General features: G+C 35.7%; 1 protein-coding gene across 4 annotated transcripts; it reads left to right on the forward strand.

The window, feature by feature from the left end:
* Positions 1-1,654: 1,654 nt before the first annotated feature.
* On the forward strand, positions 1,655-24,104 carry rxrgb (retinoid X receptor, gamma b). Of its 4 annotated transcripts, none has more exons than XM_058756339.1 (10): positions 1,655-1,826; positions 18,159-18,391; positions 20,037-20,181; positions 20,288-20,467; positions 21,019-21,179; positions 21,324-21,453; positions 22,580-22,712; positions 22,849-22,940; positions 23,387-23,492; positions 23,588-24,104. In XM_058756339.1, the coding sequence occupies exons 1-10, from the start codon at positions 1,796-1,798 to the stop codon at positions 23,733-23,735; spliced, it is 1,359 nt and encodes a 452-aa protein (XP_058612322.1). In that variant the 5' UTR covers positions 1,655-1,795; the 3' UTR covers positions 23,736-24,104. The 4 variants fall into 4 exon arrangements, with proteins under 4 accessions (XP_058612322.1, XP_058612320.1, XP_058612323.1 ...); XM_058756337.1 differs by lacking the exon at positions 1,655-1,826 and adding an exon at positions 2,006-2,128; XM_058756340.1 differs by lacking the exon at positions 1,655-1,826 and adding an exon at positions 2,036-2,123.
* Positions 24,105-25,510: the final 1,406 nt, after the last annotated feature.

Here is a 25,510-nt window from a genome sequence, read left to right on the forward strand (position 1 = left end):
AGAGAGCAGTGACAAATGACCATTTTAATTCTTCAGTTTGACTTTAATAAATTAACATGATCTAATAGACTTAAGAAAGGTGGTTCAAACAGAAAGCCTTGATTGGTGTGAGATGGGTTGGAAAAAAAGCCATTCATCTTGTTTACCATGGTGTTGTGTTCTTTAATAGGTCATTTACAATGAGGGGACAGAGTATGTGGGGGCTGTGGGATGGGGATGGGCTTATCCTCAAATCTACAGGGAGGGGCCTTGTGAAGTCACTGGTCATCTTGACTAGTTCAAGACTGGTGAATGCTGGTGACTTCTGAATAACCTTCGGAGGTAGTGAGAGCTCACCCTTGTATGACCCCACACTCTGAGAAACAGTCTGGGGGGAATCGTGAGGAGTCTTTGAGCCACCACACTGAGTATAAACAAGCAGACAGACAGACCTCAATCACAAATATCATTATATTCCTGTTTGTTTTCTACTTTAGTTCTTAATCTTGACATAATATAGTTTTGCATTAACAGTTATTATAGTGAATGCAAACAAATATACTTAAATATACTCAACTTCAAATAAACATAATATTTTGCCAATTACATATTACACAGTTACGTAAACTGACAAAAACATGACAATTTGTAACTTTTTACATTTAGGCAAATTGGTGACTAATTTGTACAGTCACATTCATACACTTTTATACCGTCTGTTCACACCCCACTGACGCTTAAGTTTGGACTGTCACGCATACTTAAAAAGAAAATCATACTTTTTGCTACAAATCACATTGCTCAAATTCATATGAATTTTCCACCCTGTATAATAATTATGTTTTCTTATATCGGGTGAATTGCTTAAATTCTACCCTTTGCCTGACTGAAACAATGCTATTCCTTTTGGCACACACTGTGAAAAATAAAACTGCTTAGTTTAAGAAGGAATTTCTACTTGATTTGGGCTGCATCTCCCACAAGCATCAAGCCTAGAAAAAATGATGGCACCAATGGTCTCTATTGTCTATTTAGGATTACAATGTTTTTGGGAAACACAGCCCTGATTCTTAGAAATTACTTATGCTGGTGTAACTAAATTTAGTCAAGTCGATTCAGTCATGTTAAATAATATTTTTACACATTTTTAGGTTCCTGCAAATACATTTTACAGTGTCCAGCTCGGTACTGTTGCTACTGATGGCTGCCTGAATGGTTAAGTATAGCCATATAAAACCAAGTCTTACAATGCTTTTGGGAAACACAGCCCTGATTCTTTGATTTTTTTTTTTAATGTATCTGTTTAGTTGATTCAGTCATATTAAATATCATTTTATCTGACATTTTTGTGTCCATCTTGATACTGTTAATTTTGATGGTTGAATGGTTCATTAGCCACTGAAACCAAGGTCTTTGGTCCAGTTAAAATGCATAAAAAAATGCAACGCAAGACACTTTGTTAAAAAAAGCATCTGTCAAATGCATAGTTATAAATGTAATCATTTTTGTTTCAAATAGTTTTTTGTTGCATGTGTGCAGGTCAAGTTATAAAGAACACTGTAATATGTTATTACCATTGTTATACAGCTTGAATGTTTATTCTGTAAAAACACATGCACACATGTGCTGAAGTCATCTGCCTGTGCTGAGTCTTATCTGATTGTTGTCGTTGGTGAAACCCCTCCTCCCTCCTCCCCCTGAGCGGGGCCCCGAGCCAGCAGCAGCGCCGCAGAGTGTAGTTCACTCGGGCTGGGAAAGGAATCAAGAGGGGTGCCGCGCGCCTCCAGGACAAGAGCCGACAGTAAACTGACTCGGAATGGATACTCACGACACATATTTACATCTCCGTAAGTCGCTGTCTTTCTTCAAATCCTGTCGCTGCTCTTCTGTGTCATATTTGCACATTTGTCCGTGTAGTGTGAGTTAAATGTGCATGCCGCGAAAGCGTTAAAACAACTTCGCTGATGAACTTCAGACAGATTATAGTCCTATCAGTCCGCGTGCTTTGACATCGGTCAGGTGATCACACCGCGGTTTACAGGCATGGTTGACACTTTAATTGCGTTTATGCAATCGATCGCCTTCAAAGCACGCCTGCTGTGTCGGAATCGTTGTTCATTGCTTTTGAGACGGTTTCCAGCCGGGTATAGTATGTACATTTCACATAGGAATGAGTATGTGTATAGGCTTGTATTTGAACGCAAACTTTGTATTTGAACGCTTGCAACTTGTTTCAGGAGTGAGTGCGAATGACATGTTAATCTAAGCAAAGTCAAAGACAACTCTAGCTAGTTGTAGTGTTACAGTGTTGAGTGTAAGTCATAAGACTTATATAAAGAGTTGCCCATTTGTCACACCTAAGTTAATTATTAAAGTGCTTGATGCTGTTAATCGAACTAACATGACATTTTGAAATCAAGTTGTACTGAATTGTATTATTTTGATTAAAGACTTAAATGGAATACAATAGATTAGCACATTATTGCATTATGCCCTGTTGGGAAATCCAATTTAAGATATTTTTTTACAAGCTGTTGATCATATTCCCAAAAACAGTTTGACCATCTTAAGCTAATATGTCCAGTTGGTAGCTGGTCCAACGTGGTTTACCAATTTACACCAGCTGATGACCAGCATGAAACTATCTTCCATGTTACACATCTACTAGCTTAAGCTGGATTTTCCTGCAGAGCAAGAATTCAGCCTACTGTACATAGCTTTAGAGGTAATATCAGATGCATCACATATTGTTGATGAACAATATGTACCCAATACAATGTTGTTTTACTCCTGGTCAATAGTTTTGTAGTGCCAACAGACAAAAAAAAAAATATTATGTTGTATTAATAAGTAGTGTTAAAGCTTTGAATAATATATAGCTGTATTAATGCATGATGCAATAAAAATGGGAACTAACATTTAATAAATATAGACTTATACTGTAAACATATGATTTATTCATGTGCCACCATGATGTCTGGGTTGCTTTTAGAACCAGACAGACACACTAAGAGTTTTGAACTTTGAACATTAACCAGGTTAACAAGGTTAGATTAATCACAGTTAATCACATTTTTTGCTTTTGTAGTGAACAGCTGTACACATCCAGTTCTGTTTTAATTACATTCACAGTACACTAATGCTTTTGGCAGAAGCAGCTTACATTGCATTTAAGGTATACATTTTATTAGTTCATGCATTTCCTCAAACCTATGACACTGGTGTTGCTAGCGCCGTGCTCTAAACTACAGAAATTGTTAATGTCAATGAAGGGGTCATTGAGCCTTCGCTCTCAGCTCTTGTAACTATAGGCTTTCTGAGAATTGCCTATAGAGCTGACAACATTCCTCAACCTTTTAACAATGCAAACCCACTCTGCAAGTCCAAAGACACATAGACAAGAAAACAGAAAGAACACGTGTATTACAGTCAGGCAGGAGTGGCTTTGAGACCTTTGTTATTGTCAGCGGTACACATGCATTCAAACCGCTCACAGTAGTTTCTGTAGATATGTGCTGTGGGCTTTGAACATGTGACTCGCTGTGCAGCCTTGCCCTTACCATCACTTTCATTACTAGGAGAGTCAGAGAAACCCAAACAGGAGAAACAGAGGATATGTAGTCCATGAGAAAAGAACGTATTGGAAGGGTGAGTGTAAAATGAAATGATTATTGAGATGAGTCCTTTTTAGCAGCAGTTTAACAATATTCGTACACACAGTAATAACCCTGTAGATCCGCTACTATAGCTGCTGTAGATAAACAAATTAACAGAGATGCTGGTTTGGCCCTTAGCTTCTGTTAACTCCGTGTTCTGGATTTATAGTCATTCTGGGGTAATTTAAGTCTGGGGTAAAGTAGACTGGGGCAAGGGTGGAAATCTATTTTGATCTATGGACGCGTTCGTGCCCTGACTGCTTCTCAGAGGACATCCTGCTTTGAAATGTTAGATCTGGACCCTTACATCACAGTAGCGGAATTGAACTGTGTTCACATGCTTGTTAACATGGGCTAAGAGTCATGTCTTTGACCCTCAAAGTCAGCTGTTTTATACACTAACATTTAGAAGTCGGTAAGATTTTTAAAATATTATTTAAAAATTATGTTCATCGAGATTGCATTTATGTGATCAAACATGCAGCAAACAAGCAACAAACTGTTTTCTCTTTGAATATTTTAAAATACCGTATAATTTATTCCTGTGATGGCAAAGCTGAATTTGCAGTAGCCATTACTCCAGTCTTCAGAACAACATTTATTTGATATAGAAATCTTTTGTAACAAAGACTTTACTGTCACTTCTGATCTCCTAGACCTAGACCTTTGAATGGTAATGTAGACATACTGAGGCTGAAGGCTTATTATAGATGAAAGATGATATTAACGTTTAATAAATAATTTTTTAACCTTTATTGACACAGATTTTCTTAAAGGACACATGGTTAGGTTTATCAAAAGGATAAGTTACTGTAAGAGAGATGCCAGTGATGTTTTTGTTAGCAAAAGAAATACATGAAGATAGAAAACCTAAAACCGTTGTTTTGGTGATGAGACTCTCAATATCTCTTCAGGCAGCTCCAATTGTGTCAGTCTTCTGTGTGATCGCAACTCTCATTTCATTCTGACTGATCCATGTGGGGCATTGCTTTTATAGGATGACATATTAAAGAGGCTTTTTTAGATTCACCCTAAAGGCATTCTGTCATGAAGACAGCTCTCTCTACTGCTTGGCTGTCCTTAAATGAAACTGTAATGGCATCAGGATTGATATATTGTATGCTTTTAAGGCATCGCTATATTGAAATATCTCAAAGCTTCTTTTTAATCTTTTCTGCACTATTAATTTGGCTCAAAATCCCCTTGACACTGAGATGAGTTGACCCACATTGATATCTCAGTCAGTAAAGAAAAAGTTATTCATCTTTTAAAGACGTCTGTTAAGTTCATCAAGGCTGCATTTATTTGTTCAAAAATAGAGTAAAAACAGTAATTAAATTTTACCAATATTTCTATTTTAACATATTTTAAAATAATAATAATTTATTCCTGTGATGGCAAAGCTGAATTTTCAACAGCCATTATGCCAAGTGTCCTTCAGAAATTCAAATATGCCAAGTGTCCTTCTGATATGCTGATTTGCTGCTCTAGAAACATTTCTTCTTATTACCAATGAAATTACCAAAACTGCTTAATATTTTGGTGGAAACTGTGATAGAATTCCATAAAATTCAGATAAAAACTGTGAATGTTTCAGAATTCTTTGATTAATAAAAATTTCAGAATAACATTTGTTTGTTTTTGCTCACCTTTGATCATTTTAATGCATCCTTGCTGAATAAAAGTATTAATTTGTTTCTAAAAAATCTCCAAACATTTGAATGGTAGTGTATGTAATAAATAATATAATATCATGCTTTTTTGGTTATTTGTCTTTAACCTCTTCAGTGCTAATGGTAGTACATTATGCAGCATTGCACAAAAACAAGTCTGAAGTTAGAAGTGCATTAGATAATGAACACACAAGCAGGTGTGTGAGAGGAGGCTGCCAGGCTTGGCTGTAAACTGTGCTTATAGTGTGTGTGCGTGTGTGAGAGAGAGCTGTCATTGCCACTTCACTGCCCTAAGCACTGATGTGCCCATCTTAATGTGATATTGTGGTCAATTATAGAAATACTGTAAATTTACAGTAATCTTAAAATCTGAATCTAAACAAACTGCTTTTTTTATTTTGAACCTCACACACACTCAAGCACACTTCATGCCTGGCCGTGCAACAGGTGGCCCGTCGGGGCTGATAGATTTAATGACACTCAGAGCCTCTGTCCAGGCAGACCGCGTGTGCAGGAGGAGTTTTGTCAAAGCTTGGAGAAAGGCTGATCTTTGTGGCAGTAAATGGCTCCTGCTGGATTCAATCGTTGATAATCCGAGTAATCCCATAAACGAGCAGACTCCTCCCTGCGGATCCTCCTCCTACGGCCGTCCTGTTTCGCTCATATCCCATCTGTTCCATCAGTGGAGTGAGTCTTTGTTCAGACAGGTGCTCTGCTGTGCCTGGTGAGGTTTGGTCGAGTGGTGCTCGCAGTCATGTGGCATCCGGCGGCGCTGCCTCACGGCAGAGAGGGCAGTCACTACAGCCACTGTGAGTATCTGATAATAAGATACTCCTGTAATACTTAAGTTCCCAGGAACAACATGGCTGGTGCATCATAAGGGAAGATGAGACAATTGTGCTGTTGGAAACAACTTGGAAAAAATATTTGACTGATTTCAAAATTGTACATGGATATGTGCATTTTAGAGATGTGTTGGTATGTTGTGTGGTTCATTGTCATGAGTAAAGAACCTGTTATATCATTTGTTATTTCTAAGCAGGGGAATACACAGCTCAAATCCATATCTGGAATTGGTGCTGGAATTGTTTTTACATTACCAAATGGAATTGGGAAAATAATAATTATTTTTAAATAGGTTTCCTGTTCTCTTTGTCTGCCATTGGTTGGACAAATGGATAGTCCCACTCCAAATTCATGCTGGAGACATGAGTATTTTAACATTGAAAAAATCTAACCTATAAAAATATTTTAGTGGAGTTTGATTTGTTTAATTTTTTTACTGTATATTTTGTTATACACTACAGTGTTTTTGAAAGTCTTGTGTTCACCAAGAATGCATTCATCATTTTTTAAATCAAAAATACAGTAAAAAAAATATTGTAGAATATTATTATAATTTAAAATGACAATTTTCAAAATCATTTTAATATCCTGCGTTTGTGCTTAAGAAACATTTTTCTATTATTATTATCAGTGCTGAAAACAGTTAATACTAAACGTAATATATTAGTGGAAACATGATTTTTTCCCCCAGGATTTTTGATGAATAGAAAGCTCAAAAGAACAGCAAGAAATAGAAATCATTTGTATCTTTGTAAATGTTTTTACTGTCACTTTGAATCAATTTAATGCATCATTGCTTAATAAAAGATAAAAGTATTTATGTATGTTATGAAATATATATGTTGATTTGACACTTGCTTGGCATGTCAGTCGTAGCTTGTGTGTAATTAATCTGTAACCTCTGCTCTCAGCTGTTGGCAGTGAGAGTACTTGGCAAGGCTCTGTTTCTCTAATGCTGTTCAGCTGTTATAGATCAGGGTAAGGTGGCACTGGAGTATTGCAGATATTTTAGGAAAGTCTGCTTGGATCAATCTATTTCAGTGTATCCCTTTATATCTCACACCCCCTCACTTCTTTGCTTCTCTTCTGTTTCTCTCTGACAATAGTTCTGTTGAGGGGCGTTCGTGTGTTTGGGTGTGTGTAAATACTTGGACTGACAAGGACAAACTCCCATTTGATCGCACAATAGAAAGCGGTGGCGGAAGTTGTCATCGCCGATTGACAGTCACTCTCTGTTGTTGTTCTTTCTCTTTCTGTTTCTATCTTTCTTTAGGAGGTGTCAGTGTTGGCACAACAAATAAAACTTGCACAATTATGACATAGTATGTGAGCCTGCATGGAAGTTTGCATGTGTATCTCATTCTTCATACTAATGTTATGTAAGTTTACTTTAATTTACCTTGGAGTACATTTAGGTGTCTTTAATATGCCATATATATGTTGTTTGGGAAATTACAGCTGAAACATACATTACAAGTATGTGGACATGCCTTAACGGGTTCATCTAGGCCTCTTAATTCCAGTGATGACATATCTTAAAGGGATCGTTCACCTAAAAATTCAATTTCTGTCATCATTTACTCACCCTAATGTCTTTCTAAAGTTGTATAACTTTTTTTCTTCTGTAGAACACAAAAGAAACTGTATTTCACCATACTGTGAAAGTCAAAACAACACTGAACCACATTGACTTTCATTGTATGGACAAAAAAAAAAAAAAAAAATATCTTTTTGGGATGAATTGACCGTATCGTCAGTACCTGACTTCATTGATGCTTGTGGTTCCCTGTAGTTTCATTCCAAGGTATGTGAACACCTTTCACATAGGTGGAAGCCATTAGGGAGGACAAGTATTAATGCCTGGTTTTGTGATTAAGAAGTATATATGGGTGTGGTGTCTGCATGCTTTATCCATATAGCGTGTTTAATCGATAGCATGCTTCAGGCATGTGATTTTTCAGTATAAATACGTATTTCCGTATTTCCCGACCTCTCGGGACGACCCATGTGATTCGCGTAGGTCCGAGTGGTTTTTTTTGGGGCGGGCGGTTGGTTACTGCAAGATGAAATCGCGCAAATGGCCTTAAGCTATTACCTAAATAAACTACGAAAAGACGGAATGGTCCTGAGAGCGCCAAAAAAAGAGAGAGGAATTCATCATTTTATTGAAGTTTTATTGAGTGAAATAATTTTAATATTAATAAAATTAATATTAAAATTATATTAATTTTAATATTAATAGAAATAATTTCTATTTAATAAATGCATTAACAAATTTAATTAATATATTTGATGAATGCAAATAAATGCTGTTCATTAAACTTTATATTTATCAAAAAATCCTGAGTGTATCGCCATTTCCACACAAACTATGAAGCAGCAAAAAAAAAAATTCTACATTGATGATAATCAGAAATGTTTCTTGAGAGTCAAATAAAGGATCATGCGACACTGCAAACTGGAGTAATGATGAAGAAAATTCTGCTTTGCATCACAGAAATAACATTACATTTTATAATATATTAAAATCGAAAACTTTTTTTTTTTTAATTTGTAATATTTCACAAAAGTTTTTTTTTTTTTTTTTTTACTTTATTTTGATCAAATAAATTCAGCCTTGATGAGCAGAAGATATTTATTTTAAAATCATTAATAATTGTAACGTTTCTAAACTTTTGGCAGATACTTTAATAATAATAACAATTCTATATACTTTACTATAATTTATTATAGTACTTTATTATATTATTATCATGATTATTAAATGCTGATTTTAATTTTTTACAGGACAATAGTATGTGTTATTACAATATAAGATATATCTTTTAATGTGCTAAAATATATATTTTTAATAATAAGTGCTGGGGGCGTGGCTTTTGGGCGTGACTTGGGGCGTGGTCAGATTTTCCTTCTTTTTTGTCTCTAGCTGATCACATGTCTGATGCTTGCTTTTTCTTTGGATAATTTCTGTATAAGTTACTTGCAGGCTAGAGAATGTTGTCATGCAATATGGTGGATGTCAACAGTGGCGATGGTATTGTTTGGAGCAAACTGCATATTTTTGTGTGCTTGTGCTAATATATTTTGTTCCAGAAAATTGCTTTCAGAAAGTACTGCCTATAGTGTTCGTTTCATTTTTGTAGTTATGCAAAACAATAGGTAGTGGTATGTTTTTCCAGTGAGTATGGGTTGTGATTGGCAGTAGGTTAGGGTTAAGAGTCAGTATTAAGAAAAACATCTTTTGAGGGTCTTTAATCTGAGATTATCTGGATGGTTTTTCGACATTGTTTAATATATTTGATATAAACACTAGTGACAGAGCCTCCCTCGTCTTCATTTTTTCATCCTAATCCTTCCTTTTACCAGTTCTCTTTGATTTCTTTTCACCTCCCTCTTTTGCTGAAGTGACTTAAGGTTATGTGTAGGGCTGACTACACTGTGGTTTCTCACATGTTTTATGCTGTTTGATCCCATTTGTAACCTAACATCTAGTCTCCTTTGATAACACTTTTTTTTTTGTGTGTAGGCTAGTTGTTACCTTAAGGAACATTAAAAATGCTTTCACTCTAACTCGTTAAATTAGTTTAAATGTTAAGGTTTCTCTGTTAAGAGGCCTCTCCGAGTAAAACTGAAAGGATCAGTTGTCTTTTTATGTTGTGATTGAGACAGCTGGTTTCAAATATCCCAAGACAGCTTGTTTTCTATAAGTTTATTTTTAAAGTTGAGAGAGAGAGGCGTTCACATGCACTGTGGTGGATGTTTGTGACTTTATCTGTTTCTACTTCTCTCTTGTCTCTCTCATGGATCCTCTGTTAAACCCTCAAGCTACGAACAAGTTCATTTTCAGGAATTTTGGAACAGAAATTGTTGTTGTCTTGGGTAATTTGCATGACTGTTGAGCTGGCTAGTGTGACCCTTAATCAGTTTTTTCATACAGATCCAGGGTGTTTTTTTATTTTTTGGCAACAGGATAGTCTATACCACTGCTTAAAAGTTTGGGTTCAGTAAGAGTTTTTTAAAGGGGTGGTTTACTGCTTTTTTTCTTTGCTTGATTGTGTTTATGGGGTGCAATATAACATGTCTTCGTGTTTCGTTTGTTAAAAAATGCCTTATTTTTCATATATTTCACCTTTATTGTAAGCCGCTTTCTCCTCTGTCATTTGAACGACCGGTTGACTTCCTGATTCTCTGAAACCACTCCCTCAGAAACAGGCAATGGGCTCAGATTGGTTAGTTGGGCCGGTGTGTTGTGATTGGCTAAACTACGTACTGCACATTGTCCGGAAACTTCACGCCCATTACCTTTACGGGCGACAGTTGCATGTGCTCCGGTCAAATGTAAATAATGGTGTCAATATTGCCGTATCAGTTTGAGCCAGAATCAGACCCAGAAAGCGGTAATGAAGAGAGTCAAGCAGAACTTCCGCAAGCACGGCTCTTACAAAACGTTTCTGAATGGAAGTTTGCTGTTGTGATTACATAACATTTTTTGAAGTTTGTACACGTTTGTCTCATACACACAAAATAGCATCGAACTAACTGGCTACTATAACCAAACAGCGTTGGCTTGTGTTTACGTTCTTGATCAAATCGAAAAATTACGTCATAAAGTATACATGGAAAATACATTTACAAAATTAGTACATAATTACAAATTCGGGTCCAAAATGTTTGTATGCGTTTGTCAAAGACACACGAAATAGCATTTAACTAACTGGCTACTAAAGCCAGCGTTGGCATTTGTTTATGTCCTTGATAAAACTAAAACATTACGTCTGAAATTATACATGCAAATACATTTAAAATTATTAAACCTTACTTACAGGTTGTGGCCCAACAACTGCTGCCTCTGGTTTTAAAGTTGGAACTGCTCCATGTTTTAGTAATAGTTTCTTTGTGAATCCGGCATTGAACTCTGAACTCTCTTGATTCTGGAAGCTGTCTTCCGTAAAATGCGCAGCACAGAGAGCTAAATTAGGATTGTAATTGTCAGGAACATAATCAAACATAAATTTTAACCATTGTTGATGAACTACAGCATCCGTAGGAAGCCCGAACACAGAAGACCTGACAGCTGGGTGAAAATAACACCGTTTCGACGGCATGGCTACAACTCTCCACTATAACTCTTCCTCTTCGACACAGCTGCAGAACATGGCCTTGCCCCCTTTTTTGCATGTTTCGGAGGGAGGGGTTGATGCAAATTTATGGGTTTGTTACGTATGCAACCCGGGAAGTATCTCGTTGTAGTCCCATATGAGTCGTTTTTGTAGGCATTAAACTTCCTGATTTTTAAAAGACGATATCTCCGCTTACGTTGAACTTTCAGCGCAGCAACTTTGCAGATACTATTCATGCACCAACAGCAACATTACACACTATTTAAAATGAAAAAGTGAAATCGCAGTAAACCACCCCTTTAAAAAAAATATAAATATATATATATTTATTTTATGAAATTAGTCATTTTATTTAGCAAGGATACATTAAGTTGCTCAAAAGTTACAGTAAACACTTTTAAGGTCACTTTTAACATTGCACACTGAGTCCGAAATTCTTGCGCACGTTTTTCCGTTTTTTCGTATTCCTCATCCTTTCCTATCAAAATGCATGCTACGGATGCGAAAACGCAGAAAATCGAACCTGATCTGAATTTTTTTATGACGGACGAAAGTTTCGGAGGCAGTGTGTAAACGTGATTGACATCAAACGTATTTATTTTTTAACGTGCGAAAATTTCGGACTCAGTGTGCAATGACCTTTACATTTGTTTAAAAAAATATTCATAATTTCCACAAAATTAATTGTTTTTCACAATAAGAAATGCTTCTTGAGTAATGGCTGCTGAAAATTCAGCTTTGCCGTCACTGGAATAAAATAACATTTTGAAATACATTCAAATAAAATTTTTAAATTGGAATAATATTTCACAGTATTACTGTTTTTCCCTTGTAAAGAAATGCAGCCTTGATAAGCATAAGAGACCAAAAAAATATAGCAATCTTATCCAGCGAGTTCATTCAGTTGAAAGACTGTTCATACCCATTAAAAACTGACTTTATTAATCTTTTTATTAGTCGGTTTTGCCACATTGTAAGTATGTTTTTGCAGCCAGTGAAGACAATGAATGACGAGATGTGTTGTCTTGACAGTATTCAGCTGCTGCTTTTGAATAGTTTTCACACTCATGTAGGATTTAAAGTATTCTGAATCTGTTACTTTTAAGTTCATTTTGATAAACAAGATGTCTGGCTGAACACAGTTACTTCACAAACTCTTGTGCAATGTTCAGTGGAACAGTCCCTGCTGATCTCTGCTGATTGTTACATTGTGACATTAACAGGGGTCATCAAATGTAAGATGTCACAAACATTACTCGGGTTTTTTAAACAAGTTCATCCTCACTGCTTCAGAATATCAGCTGTCATATGATCACGATATGATAGGATGTTTTGAAACTGATTAATGTTCCTTAATTTCCTCTGAAATTTTTTTCCAAATATCAACTTATCAACCCAGTCAGCATTTTTCTGATGTCCAGTTGTAGACTGTAATGTTTAGTGTACAGTATTGTCTGACCTTATTTTACGTCACTTTTTTGTGTGACTATAAGGCAATCGTCAGCGTAAGTTATTTTAAATGAGTGATGCATGTGACCAAATGTGCTTGTTTTGAACACAATAATAGAGAGGTTACTACGGGACACACTTGACACACTTGAGTTCATTGACTTCATGCCTAGTTCACTCAATGATGTCTCTTTACTTGATACTCTATTATTCTTTAGTTTTGACTTCACTCTTTTACCTTTTCAAACACTATATAGGTGGTTATAGGCCTATGTCCTTTTTGCAACAGAACACAAAGACTCAAAACAAGTCCTACAAAAAAAAAATTACATTTCATCATTAAGAAAGCACTCAATACTGCCATAAAAAAAAATTCCAACATATCCCAGACCTCCTGATGCCTGCATGAGTCCAGCTCATTTTCACCTCTGTCAGCGATTCTAGGGACATGAGCATGAACATAATGCATTATTACAGCAGTTCTGATAAGAAAAAACATGAGCTTGTGTGTCTTTGTGCGTCTGTGTGTGTATGTGTGTAGCATAATTAATGCTTATTCATTTAAAGCATGGCGAATGTGATGTTTAGGTAGTAAAGATAATATTGTTTCCATTTACGTAATTTAATTTAAAGTGTGTAGGTTAATTATTCACATGTAAATGACAGTGTGTGCTGATAAACTAGTTTATGTTGATTTAGCAATGTTGGTAACTGAAGTGTGAGGTGTGTGTGTGTGTGCAGTCCTGGAGATTATGGACACATGGCGGTATCAGGGTTGATTTAATGTCCTGCAGCTCTCTACGGCAGACTGGGATAGAGTGGGACAGTGTCCCATTTCTCCATCACTTCTACCCCCTTCCACCTTTTTCTGTCTGTTGCCCTCCCCACAACCCCCGTCTTCTTGACAGGTGGTTGAAAATATTTGTCAGTGATGAGAAGAGGGTTTAGTGTCATTACTGATCAGATGTCAACTTCGTTTAGGACAGAATTAAGTGATTCAAGAGATTTTGTTTAAAATAGGGGGGTTGGAACCTGTTGTCATAACCACTGTTTATTTCACGCAGTGGGTGTGTGTTTGTCTGTGTGGTTCCAGCCAATAATATGCTGTTAAATCTCAAAACTTACTTTTGGGGATGTCCTGTTATTTAGTACAATAAACAAAAACCAGCACAGTCTAGTTTAATGCAAGTTTTTGCATTTTGACTTTTTTTTGGGAATCACATTCAATATTGTTTTAATCTGAAAATGCTAAATGTTTCTTGCATTGTTTGTAGCTAAAATTAATGAATAATTCTAATAGTTAATATGTTATAATTAAAATAAAATCAATAACTGTATGTAATTGTAATTTTCTCTTAGGATACAACATTGATTGTTTTTTTCAATTAGTTGATTTAATGTTTTGCATTTGTTGGGTCAGTGGAACAATATTAACAAACCATCAATTAAAAAACAGTGACAGAAAATGTTAAATATTTTAAATGAATGTATGCAAGACAAAAATAATATAATAAAATGAACATTAAACAGTAGATTGTGATCTTTCCCTCTCTGTATCATGTCCTTTCAGTCAACATGTTTTACAAGTTAGTGTGTGAGAGGCTTAATGAATTAGGGCCCTGCTGGAGACTCCACACCTCAGCTGACCAGTAATTAACAATTAAAAGATTTTAACTATCCCTCTCCAAATCCTGTTGTGTTCCAGCTCATGGAACTGATGTCACAGGTCTGCTGTTCATTGAAACTATACACGGTAAAACTATTATCTGTTTTTAGTGTACAGAATATCTGTGAGGATACTGATTACAGTTTGTTGCATCAAACATGCCATGGCGGTTTATGTAGGTGATTGTTCTTGCATTGACCTGTGCGATTTCATGTGGTCTCCGCTGAACTTGATAGCACTCTACAAAAGGCTGCACTTTGCTCCCAGAGAGCTGTACAAAGGTCATGGGCACTGCCGAGAGTCATTGTGAAATCCTGATGAATGTCTGGCACATGGACCGTCTCAGAAAAATAAGATCTGACTTATCAGCTAAAGGTTGAAGCATCTAAACAAAGTTTTTTATGGACCTTATGAAATGTAAATCTGCAGAGATAGAGCTATAGTGACCTTGCCGTATATGGGTGTCAATTATACTTGTTACACTTGTAGTCAACATAAAACACAATCTTTACAGTGAAAGGTTGAAAGCATATATTGTGGGGGAGCCTTTACGTCCTTATCTACCTCACAAAAATGTTCGTGTTGATTTGATAGTGAAAATTAATTTGCAATATTATGAATTTTTTTTCACTGCCAAGTTCAGCTTTGTATAAAGATGCAGTGCCAAAGCCATAAACATTCTGTGTGACACCCTTGTTTTCAGCCTTAGGGAGTCTGTCTTAGGCATTGGACTTCTGTGGTCTGTTTTAAATGTAATGGATCAGGTGGGTCATTTAAGGTCAGGCCCGATGTACAGACTACAGTATGGCCATGTTTCCGCCCTACCAAAGGCATCTTGGCCATCTGCCAGAGAAATTCCCCCTTCTGCCCAGAGTCTGGGACACACACACATGCAACCATGCAGCTTGGAAGAACACAGCCATTTCAGACTGTTTGTTTATAACATAGTACAGTGTTTAAGTGCTGAAACTGATGATTATGCCTGGTTAATAAACAATAAATTATGGATTTGGTCAATTTTAAAGAAAAGAAACAGCAAGATAGAGAATTATATTACAAAAGAAGCTCATTTCAGACACTTGTAGTGTGTGTCTCCCTACAATAAGGTGCAAAACTGTAACTGGGGAACTTTAGGTAATAATATGTACCTTTTAAGGTAATGATATGTACTTTTTAGGGGTAAAGATGTACCCTAGGGTACTGCCCCAGTGACAGCCCTGTACCCGTATACTTTTTCATTTAGCAAGTTTATGAGGTTCATGCTACTACATTTCCCATCATTCTCAGCATTAGAAGGATAAAACGTGTATGACTTGAATTACAGATAATGATTTAGTGGTTTTGTCTTTATTGTTGTATATATGGCATAGTACTTTAGTTTTAGCTTGACAGCCATTTAGTAAAATGCAAGACCTAAAAAAATATATTAATGCACAATTTTGACTGCTAAACTCCATTGTCCAGTGCAGTGGCATGGTAGTTTCATGTATCTTGTAGCACTTTGTTGTCTCTTTCTTCTCATTTACTAAAATAATTTCAGCTCAAAGCAACATTGTATGTTCTTTTATTTATTTGCTAAGCAGCCATATAATAAGCAGGAATCGTTGGTGGAATCGTTAGCTAAAAATAAACCACTGTCTGGGTTTATTTTGCAATAATACATTAGCAGTAGCCAAAATAACCTGCCAGAGATAAACAGTTACAGTCACCTTGTCAGCAGATCTGACCAAATCATTGATAAAGCTTTTTGTGTTGCATATCTCGATAAAAGCAACTGCTCGAAGTTGTGTTCATGTTAATTTAATCTTAGATGAATTTGATTTGATCTACATCTTGATGAATGATGAAACGAGGTAACAGATTGCAACACTATCAGTATTGGCAAAAAGGTGCAACCTTTGCCCTGTGTGTGTCCTTGTACTACGGTAGATAGATTATGTGTTTGTGCCGGTACAAACTACCATTACCCGGTACTTGTATGTAGCATCAGCTGCGGATTGAATGGTTAAAGCAGCAGGGCTTAATGGATTCTCTTAGTGAAGTGTCCTCTTACATTTATGTACTTAAACAGCATATTATTTAATTTTAGGCCTTAATAATGGAGGTAATTGATGTTCTGCAAAGTCACATGTTTCCACAAGTACTTAATGTTCCTGTGGGCACATACTTACCCTGTTCTCTGATGTCTGTACACGCAGAATAAAAACATAGTATGCGTCATTATATATTTATAGAGACCTGTTACACTGACCTGTACAATTGTTTGGTTTATACATTACAAGTCAAAGATTTGTAATAATTAATATTTACAATTTACAAACGACGTTTCTTGTGCTCACCAAGGCTGCATATATTTGATAAGAAAATACAGTAAAAACATTAAAGGGGTGGTTGACTGCTTTTTTTTTTTCTAGGCTTGATTGTGTTTATGGGGTGCAGTCAAACATGTGTTCATGCTTCGTTTTTTAAAAAACACATTATTTTTCACATAATTTAAATTTACCTTTATTCTACACAGCTCTGTCCTTTCTCTGATAAACGCCCCGATTATTTCCTGGTTTTATGAAGCCCCTCCCTCAGAAATACACGATGGGCTCAGATTGGTTAGCTGGTCCAGTGTGTTGTGATTGGCTAAACCGCCTCTGGTGCGAGTCTAAACGTCCCGCCCCTCACCTCAGCGGCATGTGCTCCAGTTGTATTGTAAACAAGGGCGTCCTCTATATTGCTTATCAATTTGAGCCCGATTGAGACCCAGAGAATATTAGTGAAGAGGATCGTACAGAACTCTTAATGGTACATTTAATGTTTTAGATACACTGTTATTTGTAAGTGCTACTGCTTCTGTTAGCTTTTAATATACGGTTTTATCCTGATTAAAGCTTTAATACAGCACAGCAACCGCACGTGCATGCATGTATAACGCTTTTCATAGCTATGTGAAAATAAGTGTATAATTGGAAGAGTTTGTTGGAGCTGATCTGACGATCTGAGCGTGTGCAGAGCAGGGGGATGCGAGGAACAGTATTAAGAACCACTGTTTTAGAAGATATGATTTTGAAACTTGTGAATCCATTAGAATCGTTAGAAGACAGAATCGCGATTCATGAATAGATTTTTACGTGCACCCCTAGTTTTCTCTTCCTCTTCTCTAAAGCAGCGCAGCATGGCCTCGCCCCCTTTGCTGCATCTTCTGGGGTTTATCTGGGTTCGTGACGTAACGGACCCGGGAAGTAACTCTTTGTAGTCCCTATGAGCCGTTTTGTAGGCATTAAACTGCCAGAATTTTAAAGACGATATCTCCGTTTGCATTGAACTTTCAGCGCCGCAACATTGCAGATATTGTTTATGCTCAAACAGCAACTTTACACACTAACTAACGTTAAAAAAAGTGAAAGCGCAATCAACCACTCCTTTAAATATTATGAAATATTACAGTTTAAGAAAACTGTTTTCTAATTAAATATATTTCAAAATGGAATTTATTCCTGTGATGCAAAGCTGAATTTTCATTCGACGTTACTCCAGTATTCAGTGTCATGTAATTAAATTGTCAAATTAAATTTCATAATATTACCACATTATCCATAAATGCAACCTTAATGAGCATAAGAGACTTTATTCAAAAGCATTAAATATCTTAATTAATCTTGTTTTTTTTTTAAACAGAAGTGTGTCTATGATCAATGATGTCATCAGCAATCATTTTAGTGCTCAATTTTAATTGCTCCTGTCATGTCTAATAGTAATCTTTCTTTTTGTCTCTTCACAGACACTAGGGCTCTTAATTCACCCCCCTCTCAGCCGCCACCCTTGAGCTCCATGGTGGGTCATCCGTCCGTCATTAGTTCGTCCCGCCCACTGCAGTCGCCCTTGAACACCTTGGGCTCATCCATGAATGGCCTGGCCTCACCCTACTCGGTCATCGGCCCATCTCTGGGTTCACCGTCCATTTCCTTGCCCTCTACTCCCAGTATGGGCTTTAACACTCTCAGCAGCCCACAGGTAAGACGCTTCCCATAATTCTGTGCTCTCTCGGACTGACACCAACCAAAGACAATACTTACTTCCTCTTGGCAGTAATAGCCTATGTACCATTTAGAGACAAGTGAGGTACAAAGATGTACCTTTTAGCTTTTGTACTTTAAGATGCCGACCCAGTGACAGCTTTGTACCTTTATGTTCTGATAGTGTATGGATGCCCTGGTGTTAAAAGAGGTCAGCTTATGTGCGTCTGTATGTGTGTCTCATTTCTCCCTTGAGGCCAGAGAAAGCCATTGACTCACTGACAAACGTTACAGGCTTTTAGTCCAATGAAAGGACATCAATAACTATGAACTTACAGTATATGGGGCAAGTAAGTGAGTGTGTGTTATGAATCATGATAGACATACAGGGTCTAAATGTACTTGAAATTACATTGAAATGAAAAGAAAATGTTGAAAATCTTGTAATGCTGGTAGCATGTGGCATCAATTGTGCATGGTGATTCTTACTCTGAAATCCTGTACATGGGTGTTTCTAATATAATGATATTTATTGTGTGATATAAATAGGTTTTTACTTGTTAGAACAGAAGTTAAAGAAAAACCAAATAATATCAAACAATGTTGTTGTGTTATTTCCAACCAAGCTGAAATTTTGTCAAGTTATTAAAAACTGAGAAAGTATAATTTTGAAAAGTGTTTCGAGTTCATAAGCGGTTAACTTTGAAATTTGCCATAGCGAAACAAAGGAGTTCAATATTTAAGATGCAATTTCCATCACTATTTCTGTCAAAGAATGTTATCAAAACCATTGTTATTTTAATATAATTTATATGCTTGTTTACTATTACAGTATTTAATAATATTTTGATTTAGCTTTTTTCAGTTTTTATTTTAAAGTATATTTCCATGCGGTTTTTTCATTTTATTATATTTATTTATTCCTATAAAACTTTGGTTTTATTTTTAGTCATTTTAGTAGTTAAACTTGTTTCAGTTAGTTGCCAAGTCGACATTTCTTATTTTCATTTAGGTTTGAAGCTTTTCATGTAATATTTGGACTATCATCATTATTTTTCAGCTTTATTTCAATTACCAATTTTTTTTTTTTCTTCAAACATTTGAGATATGGCGGAAAATACAGTTTGAAAAGTGAGTGTATATTTTACACTCCACAAAAGAAGCAGCCATATACAAACACATAAATAAACAAACATTTATGCCAGTAATTCACTGAAAATAAGGCTCATTGAATCATACTCCTGATTCGACTTGCTTACTTTATGCCTGAGGTATGGCCTTGTACTGCCACCTGCAGGCTGAAATGCAGAAAACAACGAGATGGAAAAATGGTGAAATCTCCTGAGAGGGAGAGAGACACAAATCTCCCCTCCCCTTTGAAATGTTATGTCAGCCCTTTCACAGCTACTTGTGTAATGGCCTTGCAAGGGTGGAGTCTGTTTTTGTGTGTTTGTGAGTGTTTTCTTGGGTTTGTGTGGTTTGTGTGTGTGTGTGTGTGTGTGTGTGTGTGTGTGTGTGTGTGTGTCTGCTGTGCTGGAAGGACACAAACAGTCTGCTGCTGTATTGTGACACAAAGTCTACTCCTGATTACACTATATAAACTGTTTCCATCTCCTCTCCTCACATCTTTTCCTGTCTCACAGATGAACTGTTTAAATGTGAATAGCTCAGAAGACATCAAGCCTCCACCAGGATTGGCTCCGCTGAGCAACATGAGCAGCTATCAGTGCAGCAGCCCTGGATCCCTCTCCAAACACATCTGTGCCATTTGTGGAGACCGATCTTCAGGTACAACAACACAGGGATGTTTAGGTGTTGCATCTTGTTTTAGTTTGGAAGTTAATGCAAGATGCATGTCTATCTCTTCTGAGGTTCAGTATGGTTGTGTTTGCAGGGAAGCACTATGGTGTTTACAGTTGTGAAGGTTGCAAAGGCTTCTTTAAGAGGACCATCCGAAAAGACCTGACCTACACGTGTCGAGACTGCAAAGAGTGCCTGATTGACAAACGCCAGCGCAACCGCTGCCAATATTGCCGCTACCAGAAGTGCCTGGCCATGGGCATGAAGCGGGAAGGTTTGTATTTGTGGGTTTTCTATCCATATTTCAATGATTTTTGAATTGCCTTTAAATTGCTAATGTTGTTTTTTGTTTTGTTTTGTTTTGTTTTTTGCTTTGCTTTGCTTTGGTGGTTTAGTTTGGTGTTTTGTTTTTCTTTGTTTTTCGTTTTGTTTAGTTTTGTTTAGTTTTTTGCTTTGCTTTGTTTTATTTTGCTTTACTTTGGTGTTTTGATTTGGTTTGGGGTTTTTGTTTGTTTGTTTGTTTGTTTTGTGCTTTTGCAGCCTTTGTGGCCAGAAGAGGTTTTATTTTCAACACATATTCATATTATGCTAAATAACATAAATATTAGTATATTATATTATATTTCTATATAATCTTACATTCATATTGAATACATTATTTTGTACATTTGTTCTCTTATAATATCGAAAATAAAATATAAAACAAGTACAATATCTAATATAACAGATAAAAATTATAAAAATTTGAGATTTTTAAGTGTGTCATAATCATTAATTACAATGATTTATAATGTACTCATTTCCTTGCTCTGCTGGACCCCACAGCGGTCCAGGAAGAGAGGCAGCGTGGGAAGGAGAAAGGCGATAATGAGGTGGAATCAACTAGCAGTTTTAATGAAGACATGCCTGTGGATAAGATTCTGGATGCAGAACTTGCAGTAGAACCTAAGACTGAGACATACACAGAGAACAGTCCAGGCAACTCGGTAAGACAAAGACATTTCTATTTATTCATAAACAATTTGCACAGTACATACATGCTGACTTTAGCGTTCTTTGAGAAAGTAACAACTCAAATACTCTCTCTCATTCTTTCTCTGTCCTTTTTTTCATCTGGTCTCCTTCTCCAGACAAATGACCCAGTCACTAATATCTGCCATGCAGCTGATAAACAACTGTTTACTCTGGTGGAGTGGGCCAAGAGAATACCTCATTTCTCTGATCTTCCTCTGGATGATCAGGTCATTTTGCTTCGAGCAGGTATGTGACACTCATACACGTGTATAAAACATATATATAGATATAGATAAGTTGCTATTAAGAAACAAGGACTCTACGACAACACTTTCAGGTTCTTCTGTCACCCCCTATAAGAGCTGTTTTAGATTATCATTTAAATTGCATCATTTGGACTTTCCATCAAAGTTGTTGGATCAAGAAAAACTTGAAAATTGACACAAAATATGATACATTTTAAAGAGCTTGCCTGATTTTATCCATTCGAATGGTTGGCTTTGTCTTACAAAGCACAACTATACTGACAAATATAAAACCTATGATCAAACAGGAACCAGTTTCATCAGCATCATTGTCCGAATGTCTGTACTAGGTCCTTGTGAAATGATATGCCGATTAAAAAATTATGAAATACTGATAAAATACATATTTTGCATTTATTTTGAAATCATAGCTGAAGTAGTAACAAAGAGGATATTATGGCGGAAGTGTGTATTTAAGCAGTGAAAATGCATATTGCACACCTAGGTTTATTGTTTGTTGCTGCTGCTGTTGCCATTTATCCTGCCACATGTCATCACAAGTGTTTCTTGTAAAGTGGTGTCACAATAATATCATCTTTATGAACATACATAAAACTACCACCAACTATTTTTGTATTTTTTGGTATTTTAAATTAACTTTTCATTTTAGTTTGAGTTTTAGTACTTAATTTGATTGTCATTTTTTTAAAATTATTTTTAAAAAATATTTCTATAAAACATTTAATTATTTTTATTTATGTTTTAGTCATTTTAATACTTCAACTTAAACGTCTTCCTTTCAGTTATTCAGTTCATTATTTAAAAATTATTTTAAGGTTACATTTTTCATCTAATATTGGCGATTTATTTAATTTCAGCTTTATTTCAATTCAATTTCGGAAATGTTTTTTAGTAGTTTTGTAACTCCAGGTCAAAGGGTCAGGCAGAACTGTGTTGGTTGTGTATGTGGGAATGCTGCCCTCTGCTGGTCAAACACTTCACATGCATTAATGAAGTAGCCACCACAGTACACCACAAAGCCTTGCTAATGAGGAACACTAGGGTGGGGGGGAGATACAAATGTTCTTTGTTCCTGCTGTTCATATCATTTATTTTTCTTCTTACAGGATGGAACGAGCTCCTCATTGCCTCATTCTCTCATCGCTCAATCACAGTTAAAGATGGGATCTTGCTGGGCACAGGCCTCCATGTCCACAGGAGCAGTGCTCACAGTGCAGGTGTCGGCTCCATTTTTAACAGGTGACTATTTCCACCTTCATCACCTCTGGATTAATAAACATTTTGTATTTGTTTCGAGAAGGATCATAAAATATGTATCTTTATTTTTATTACAACTATTGTATTCAAATGAAAGCTCTGTGTGTTTGTGTGGCAGGGTATTGACTGAGCTGGTGTCTAAAATGAAGGATATGCAGATGGATAAGACAGAACTAGGCTGCCTTAGAGCCATTGTCCTCTTCAACCCTGGTATGTTGCTCATTGCCATTTATATACACTTGTCTGCAGCATTGATAAACAAAGTTATTTTAAACTCTGCTATTATTTCCATTCCATTCCAAATCCCCCGGAATGCCTTGGGAATCGACTGATTATAATGATAAACTCTAAATTGCCCTTGACTGATTTTTATCTTAAGCACATCTAATATTATATATTATATTATATTATATTACTCAAATAGATCGTTATAAGGAGATACTACATGTTTTACCCCCAAACAATTCTGTCATTATTGACATTTTCTTTCTTTCATGAAACACAAAAAATACTGTAAATTTTTTTAAATGCCTTTATGCACTGCAAAATGTAATTACAGTGAATGGGAACTTTAATAGATTAGATGTAAAGACATGTGTAAGATGTTTTGATAGATTGAGTATTTGGTTAATCATGCAGATTGTCTCTTCTCGTAGACGCCAAAGGCTTGTCCAACCCAGCGGAGGTAGAGGCACTGAGGGAGAAAGTTTACGCCTCACTGGAGACCTACACTAAACACAAATACCCTGAGCAGCCTGGCAGGTAAAGTCATGTACATGTTTGTTCAGTAAATACTGATCACATCTGTTGCACATGCTCAATTTCACCTGTTGTCTCCCTCCCTGCCTGCTTTACAGGTTTGCTAAACTTTTGTTGCGTCTTCCTGCCCTCCGATCCATCGGACTCAAGTGTTTGGAGCACCTATTTTTCTTTAAGCTGATTGGAGACACACCCATAGACACTTTCCTAATGGAGATGCTGGAAGCGCCCCATCAGATCACGTGACACAAGTTCCAACGGACCATTGTTTGTACATATTCTTATGTAATTAATATAATAACGAACTTGTTATATTGAAGATATTGCAGTACGCTGCATATTTTATACCAAGCACAAATTATTATTCTTTTAAAAAAAATATTGCTAGGGGAACGAGAGGAGCAAGTCTCAAAATATACAGATGAAATTAATTTTACTGGTATGGTTTTGAAAACAAATGTTTCTGTAAATAGCTTATATCAGGTATTCATTGTGGCAAGACAATGCAATAAAGAAATTATATTTTATTCAAGGATTGTTTATCAACCCAAACAATAATTTTTAAAATGAAGTTTAGAATTCTGTTCAAATAAATATTTAAATATTTAAATACAATGTCCTTTTTCTTTTGTTTTATTTTTTTTCTTTTGGAATAAAAAATAATGGAGCAAGTTGTTATTTTCTGTCCTTATTTTACTGGAGCATCTAACTTTTTTTCCCTGTAGAACCAAATGCCTTTAAAGAGCTGGCAATTGTTTTAGATGTGGTGTTGTCCAATTATATCTCAATCTCAAATAAATTTAGCAAAACACTGCATCATATCCCTTATCTGGTGCAGTGTGTCCCGTCCACTAGATGGCGCCATTTCACGATTCAAACTATAATTGAACTTTAACATGTGGCTCTGGTGGCTTTCCAACGCCATCTCATTTTCGGTGTGGAAAGGCTGTGATTGCTCTGAAGCTAAAACAAGTTTGAACTTTCATGTGGGAAAGTAGACTATAAGATTTCTTGCCCAAACTTTTGATATTTTAAAATATTTTTTATAAACGTATTTCTTATATATATATATATATATATATATATATATATATATATATATATATATATATATATATATATATATATATATATTTATAAGCTTCATTCTCATTTGCTCAAATCATATAATATTTATGTAATCTGTGTTCGTTTATTATGTTTAAGAACAGAACACATTTAATGTTTTTTGAAAACAATATAAATCGGTCATTTAAATCTCTAATCAATTACAAGTGATTTGTTTTGTTTTTCTTTCATGTAATTAATTGACACTATAATATGAACTCCAAACAAATGTTTAGGATTTACTTCACTGGTTGTCTGTTTGGGTTGTAATCACAGAGAACCAAATGATGTGCATGTAAAAATCATATTCGTTTAGAAATTACCCTCTTTTTCAGATGATTTGAAATATGTTTAATATAAAAATTGAATATGTTTATTTGACCTAGCAAAAATAGTAGCCAGAAAGTTATTGTTTAAGCTTAACCACTTATTTTGTCATATACATTTCAGAACCGCTACTGTTATCCGGTATGCAGAAGAAATTGTGAAAAATGCAATAAATCTAATTAGCAGCATTGCACCCCATTGTGAATCTATGTTAAATGTATTTCTTTTTTCTTTTCTTTTTTTTTAATGCACATTTCTATGGACCCCAAGCAGAATAAATATATAATATATTTTTCAGGGCATGTTTGAACTGTCAAATTTATTTATAATTTATTATATAATAACAATAATAATTGTAATCAATGTTTAATTAGGGTTTTTTTTAGCAACTGAAATTGCCTTGGGGTCTCTTAAACCCAAACGGCATTATTGTTCAAAATTTGTGTTTTTTTTGTTGTTGTTTGTTTTTTAGAGTTCATCACAAGTTGTAAAGAAATGGCTGTATACTTACTCTCTACCTGATGGGAGGAGTGTGTGTGTGTGTGTGTGTGTGTGTGAGAGAGAGAGAGAGAGAGAGAGAGAGAGAG

Source organism: Onychostoma macrolepis, chromosome 20 (assembly GCF_012432095.1).
Source record: "Onychostoma macrolepis isolate SWU-2019 chromosome 20, ASM1243209v1, whole genome shotgun sequence".
Taxonomy (NCBI): domain Eukaryota; kingdom Metazoa; phylum Chordata; class Actinopteri; order Cypriniformes; family Cyprinidae; genus Onychostoma; species Onychostoma macrolepis.

Coding starts and splice junctions, on each gene's coding strand:
- rxrgb (XM_058756337.1), top strand. CDS start 2,023: ATGGTTGACACTTTAATTGCGTTTATGCAATCGATCGCCTTCAAAGCA. Junction 2,129..18,158: donor ACGGTTTCCAGCCGGGTATA/GTATGTACATTT, acceptor GTCTCTTCACAG/ACACTAGGGCTCTTAATTCA. Junction 22,941..23,386: donor CATTGTCCTCTTCAACCCTG/GTATGTTGCTCA, acceptor CTCTTCTCGTAG/ACGCCAAAGGCTTGTCCAAC.